Raw genomic sequence first — 3,132 nt, forward strand, 5'->3', positions numbered from 1 at the left:
GAGAAGAGACTCAAAAAACATAAATCATGAAAAACCATTAGCATTCGGAAATTACCTTATAATATAGGTAAAGAGAAAACCAGTTAAGTATAAAACAAGGAAGTAACAGAAGTTTCATTCCAAGCAGAATTTAGCTACTGCCTAAAGTGAGCAAGATGCCAGGCTCACTGTTCCAATGGCATCATGACAGTGAAAAATAATTTCCAGACAAAAACTAATACACTAAACAAACTTTTTATGCAATAAGACACCAATTTACCTGTATCGTTTTTTTCTAGAATGTGATCTGGATCTTGACCTAGAGCTGGACTGAGATCTGGACTTTGATCTTGAAGAATGTGATCTAGAGTTAGATCGACCCATTTTTCCCAGTAGATAATACTCCTTCCCAAAAAAAAATCAGAGAGGAGGGAGGGGGGAAAAAAAAAGGAAGTGACTGTTTAGAATCCATGTAAACTATTTTATATGCTAAATTTAAAATATTAGAAAGAGGTGTAGCATTTCCTAAACAAAAAAGCCTTTTCAAAGGCTATGAGTTCCACTTATTAGTAAACTGACAGCTCAACCACATTTTAAAGATTTTAGTAGTTGCAGTACACACAGTTTGCCTGAAAAGAAAAAAGCATAATACTAAAAGGTTTTCCAGATTTAGTTGCAAACTGATCCTGTAGAAGAAGAGAGGAAGCAGCACAGAAAACATTTCTGAAAATTAAGGGAAGAAATAATTAGTCTGGGCAATCACACATTTAATGCATATTAAACAAAAATCTTGCTATTAATGTAGTTATTATAGCTTCCTTGCATTTCCAATACACTGATCTTTCTCTGGGAAGAGTTGATAGTCCCCTACAATGTACCTTTCACATAAGCAAAGAAAAAGCAATGAAGTATTCTGCCCAGGAGTTGTTGGTTTGAGTCAGGGGCATTATTTTTCTTAATCTCATGTACTAAAGCTAATCAATCTGATTGGATTTGGCACTGGTCAGTATGCCCATCCTGCACCTTTTTAGGTTAACCTTGCTTTTTAAACTACATGTAAAATGCATAGACTACTTAAAGATTTTAACAAGTAGTTAGATACGGTTTGCAAGAGAACTCAACATTTTTCAGATCAAATTAAAGCCATGAAAACTGCAATTCATTATAAAGCAATGAGTCCCAAAAAAAAAAACCAACTCATATTAAACTATCATTTCTTCTTATATATAACAATAAAAGATACGTATAATTAACGCTAACCATAAAAACACCAACACCTGTTCTTTTTCTTTTCAGATCAGTGGTTAAAAACCCCCAATTTAATTAATAAAAATGTAAACGCATTACAATTTGATTTTGAAACTGTCCAGCTTGAAAAAAGTCAGATTAGACAACCTCAATACAAACTGTGGACAAGTAAATATACATTTTCAGGCCTTTGTATGCTCAGTATCTATAATCATCACTGTTTAACAATAATTAAAACAAAAAATGAAAAACATTTAGTTTCTGTATTGCAAACAAGCACAAAAGCCTAAAATTACTGTACTGAAAATACAAGCTCAACACAACAAGCAATTTCTGTCACAAGGTACTTTATATAATCTGTCTTGTTACCTGGGTGATCCTTAAATTATGTAAAGAGAAATAAACAGCATTAGAGCTTAAAGTTAACAAAATTTCAGGTATTTTAGACACATACAAGCAAACTCAAAAGAAAAAAGCAGACCAACTGTTCCCCTATCAACTAGTCCCTCCGGCCCAACATGACTTTCCCCATCATAGAAGCAAAAGAGTTTCCATAGTCCCAAAGAGATGCAACCTCATTTGAAAACTAACACTGCAAAAAATTAATTTAACCTAAACTAGCTTTCAATTTAACTAAGATAATTATTTACCTTGGAGAAGAATGTGTTGAATTATGTCTTTTACTGGTTCCTTCCATTAAAAAGCAAATTTACATAACTTATACTCAGAAGATGAGTTTCTCATTCATTGTGTTCAGTTAAACCCACAGAAAATCATTTGTAACTGCTTATGCTCATCCAGTCACAGGCAACACAAATTCAGCTTTTAAAATGTCTCAAGACATGGAGCATACCAATTTTCCAGAGTGATAGCAAAAAAACAATAGGGTGTTGGTTTTTTTCTATTGCAAGTAGTTTTCAGAACAAACTTCAGATGAACAGTAAGTTTATCTTATAAAACAACCCAACCTCAGTTTTAAAGGAAATCTGTTTTACTTTATCTGTATTCGACAGTAATATTTACACATTTGATTTGTAGGTAGAAATATGAATATACAGGATTACAGCTGACTTTCACAGGAAAAATCCTAATTTCAGAAAGTTTTATATATTCTAGTTTCTTATTGCAAGCATAAATACTAGGAAAACAAAATTAATTTTCATTTTAAATGGTTGGGTTCAATCAGAATATTTTAAAAACAGAATTAAGTTAACCTTACCTCAAACTGTTGGTGCCAATGAAGTAATTATTTCAAAACTCCTTTTGTGCTTTCAGCTATGCTGAACCCTATGGAACATAAAAAGTGACTGTCAAAGACATGGACTTGTACTACATGGCAGGTGGTATCTTTTGCTTAAATGGGTTCAAACGTTAACCTGTTACTTACGAAAAGACAACAAGTGGTAAACTTACTCTTGGCCTCAGTGAAGCTGCATGTTAAGACAGGAGCAGCTCAAGCTTTGGCCACTACTGAGGGAGCAAATCCTACTCCCATTCCATACAGCATCACTCCTACTTCAACTTTAACAGGGCTGTATAACATACCATCCTCACCTTCACAACAACCTTCACTGGCACCCTTCGGGACCCTCAGTGAGTAGGCTCTTCATACCCAGAAACCACTTTCATATGGCTAGGTATTGAACTGGCATAATGAAGGGCCAAACCAGTGCCAGAGCTGGATTATGGAGGAAAGAACAGCAGCACGCAGCCAGGAGGAGGAGGTAAAACAGACAGTGACCAACTGCTAGACCAGTCTGAAGTCTAACATACAGCTTTGCACTGAACTGGAGCCATCTTTTTTCGAGAAAAAAATGGGATGAGGATTTAAGACAACAGTGAAAGCTTTACCTTTTGTTTTTTCTGCAACATTTAAGCATGATACTGTTATACCTTCTTGTTTAA

The 3,132-nt window shown here is 34.5% G+C and overlaps 1 protein-coding gene across 1 annotated transcript in view; it reads right to left on the bottom strand.

Moving 5' to 3' along the window:
- Nucleotides 1–2,520, bottom strand: part of BCLAF1 (BCL2-associated transcription factor 1) — an 18,673-nt gene extending 16,153 nt beyond the window's left edge. Inside the window, exons 1-2 of the mRNA XM_009999145.1 lie at nucleotides 2,447–2,520; nucleotides 260–384 (exon numbers count right to left, since the gene is read on the bottom strand). Of these exons, the coding sequence (XP_009997447.1) occupies nucleotides 260–363 (104 nt within the window). The 5' untranslated portion in view covers nucleotides 364–384; nucleotides 2,447–2,520. The remainder of the gene's footprint in view (nucleotides 1–259; nucleotides 385–2,446) is intronic.
- Nucleotides 2,521–3,132: the final 612 nt, after the last annotated feature.

Source organism: Chaetura pelagica, unplaced genomic scaffold (assembly GCF_000747805.2).
Source record: "Chaetura pelagica isolate M959 unplaced genomic scaffold, ChaPel_1.0 scaffold90, whole genome shotgun sequence".
Classification (NCBI taxonomy): domain Eukaryota; kingdom Metazoa; phylum Chordata; class Aves; order Apodiformes; family Apodidae; genus Chaetura; species Chaetura pelagica.